The sequence below is a fragment of the Aplysia californica genome, unplaced genomic scaffold (genome assembly GCF_000002075.1).
Source record: "Aplysia californica isolate F4 #8 unplaced genomic scaffold, AplCal3.0 scaffold00231, whole genome shotgun sequence".
Classification (NCBI taxonomy): domain Eukaryota; kingdom Metazoa; phylum Mollusca; class Gastropoda; order Aplysiida; family Aplysiidae; genus Aplysia; species Aplysia californica.
The window spans coordinates 1,076,445-1,078,944 of record NW_004797501.1 but is presented as its reverse complement, the minus strand read 5'-3'; the positions used below and the strand labels follow the sequence as shown (position 1 = coordinate 1,078,944).

At 36.0% G+C, this 2,500-nt stretch overlaps 1 protein-coding gene across 1 annotated transcript in view; it reads left to right on the top strand.

The window, feature by feature from the left end:
* Positions 1-2,500, top strand: part of LOC101861663 (sodium- and chloride-dependent glycine transporter 1) — a gene marked incomplete in the record, with an annotated part of 32,490 nt that overhangs the window by 20,476 nt on the left and 9,514 nt on the right. Inside the window, 2 exon segments of the mRNA XM_035970180.1 lie at positions 794-928; positions 1,978-2,002. Of these exon segments, the coding sequence (XP_035826073.1) occupies positions 794-928; positions 1,978-2,002 (160 nt within the window).

Below are 2,500 nucleotides of genomic sequence, written 5' to 3'. Positions count from 1 at the left end.
AATCCTTTCAAACATTCTTCGTCTTTAACCCTCCTCCTTTTTATTTGCATGTTACTCTCTAGCAATACCAAAACCTCTAATTTGCAGCACCTGTTTATTTTGCAAATGTTGTAAATAGAAAAAAAAAATCTTACAAAAATGTGTCACTGATGGTGATATTGAAAGGGTAAATGAGAAAGTAGTTAATGCTGACAACATTGTTTTCACAAAACTTCTCTGTTTTGGTATCTTGTTTTTTCTTGATTGTTTGCTTATGTGTTTATTTATTTGCTTGTTTAATTGTTTATGTATTTGTTTGTTTTGTTTTATTTTTGTTTGTTTTGTTGTTGTTTTTTAAATTTTCCTTCTCTCTCATTTTTTGCTGAAATCATTATAATGGTTCGTTGCTGAATTCGTTGGCTTTGTCGAAGTAAAGAAATTAGTGTCATCAATTTCGAGTTGAGAAGCTACAACTTTAAAAGAAAAAAAAGAATCCAACTTTTTCCCACTTACTTAAAACAGCGATATAATAAATTCTTATGGGATCGTTACGAAGTGTGACCGTGGGCGGATGGAGGATGGGGCTGGTAGGTCTTACTTCAGTTCTTTCCCTCTTTTGTTTCTCTCTATCTATCTTTCTTTATACTATACCCTTCACTAAATTGAATGACCGTTATAATTGTGTTTCATAATATGCTTCTCTTTACCCTCCCCCTCCCCCTCCCCCCCTGAAAAAACACCAAACAAACAAAACAAAGCAAACAAACAACAACAAATTGACTTCGAAATCTTTATTAATGCCATATCTTCACAGGTTGTTTACTTCACCGCAACGTTCCCTTATGTGCTCCTCACAATCTTGCTGGTCCGGTCCGCCATGTTGGATGGTGCCTACGAGGGAGTTATCTACTACCTGACTCCACGCTGGGAGCGTTTGGCCGATGCCTCGGTGAGGAACACATTATTTAATTATTGGTGTCCTGTTTTAAGACGCTGCTGATATATCTGGTCGCTCACTGATAGAAACAAATGAGGAAAAGACAAATGCGTTTTGGACACATTGATAGACATAATATAATATATCTTTAACATCTAACTCTCACCTGTAAAATGGAAGGGAAACAAGGCTGGGTTAGACCTGAAGAAACCTAATTGAAGAACCTAAACAGATGGGTAACGGTAAAAGATCGGGGTAATTTTATCTTTTTTAAGAGAATCCAAGCAAAGGAAGTAATGGAGAACAATAATCGCCGATGTCTGTAGCAGATAATATGGCTCTTGATGATGATGTTTCAGGGAATGTTACCGCCAGGGGCGGCTGGTTATCTGAATCAGACCGACGGAGACATTTTTTTGTATGGACAGTGGACAAGAAATATATTGATAGCAATGATAATGTTCATTCAGTTTCAAGGAAATGCAAAATCATAATTATAGATATTTAAAAAGAACGTTTCTGATTGGAAGACGCTCTAAGAGGCGATAGGGGCTCGGTTCTGTTTTATCACTCTACAAAGACTCTTTCGTCAGCACCTCCTGTGACGATGTGCAACTTCGCGTCGAGCGATTCATGTTCACGTCAAGCTCGTTGGTGAATCATCCAGGTACCTTATGTGTGAAAAGAGGAGTCTATGAAAAACTCTAGATGTCAATTTTCCTTTTCTGTTGCTAAAAAAGATCAAGACTGATTCGGGAGATGCATAGTAATATTTTATAAGAAATATTTTTATTAAAGTGTCTTTAATTATGGCTGCGCCGGGGAACAGCTGATGCTGATATTGTTACCGGGGATCAACGAGCGTGGAATAGAAACAAGTACCGTATTTTGTTATATTTCTTTGTTACAGTTATTTTGTCTCCATATTCAATAACCACAGCTCTATCTAATCACCCTAAAGTTCAGTATTTTTTCAGGTTTTTAAAGACAATTTCAAGCCTATGATTTCTACATTAAAATATACACATTTTTTGTCCCCCACCATTTTCCCGCATTTAGAGATGCCCAATGCACTTGGTGACGTTGGTATGACATAATCTCCAGATTCGAAATTGACATTTAGAAAACAGAAAAGCATAGTTTCCTAAGGTTTAAATATGGTAACAAACCAGGTTCGCCACTAGTCGTGTTGCTTAATTTGATAATGATATGCTGATTTAGGTTTTTTTAGCTGCGATAAGAATGTTTAGAATACTGCACGCAGGCAAAGTTTAATTTGAATAGGCAGCAAACTTTAAAAGGATTGTATGCCCCAGCTCGCGTATCTTAAATCTGATTTAGATCACTCACTATTGAGTCTATTTTAATACACGTAAACATAAAAATCACATTCAAAATAATAACACACTGATACACAAACTCATATTCACCGACATAATAATGCATGATATGTACGTATTAAATAAATGTACAAACGTTGACATATTATGTCTGTGAGAATGTGCTTCTTTTTATCAGTTTTAGCTGTATATCTTCGACTGACGCAAAACAAATTGTATTATAGATGCTTTGGCATGATTACTG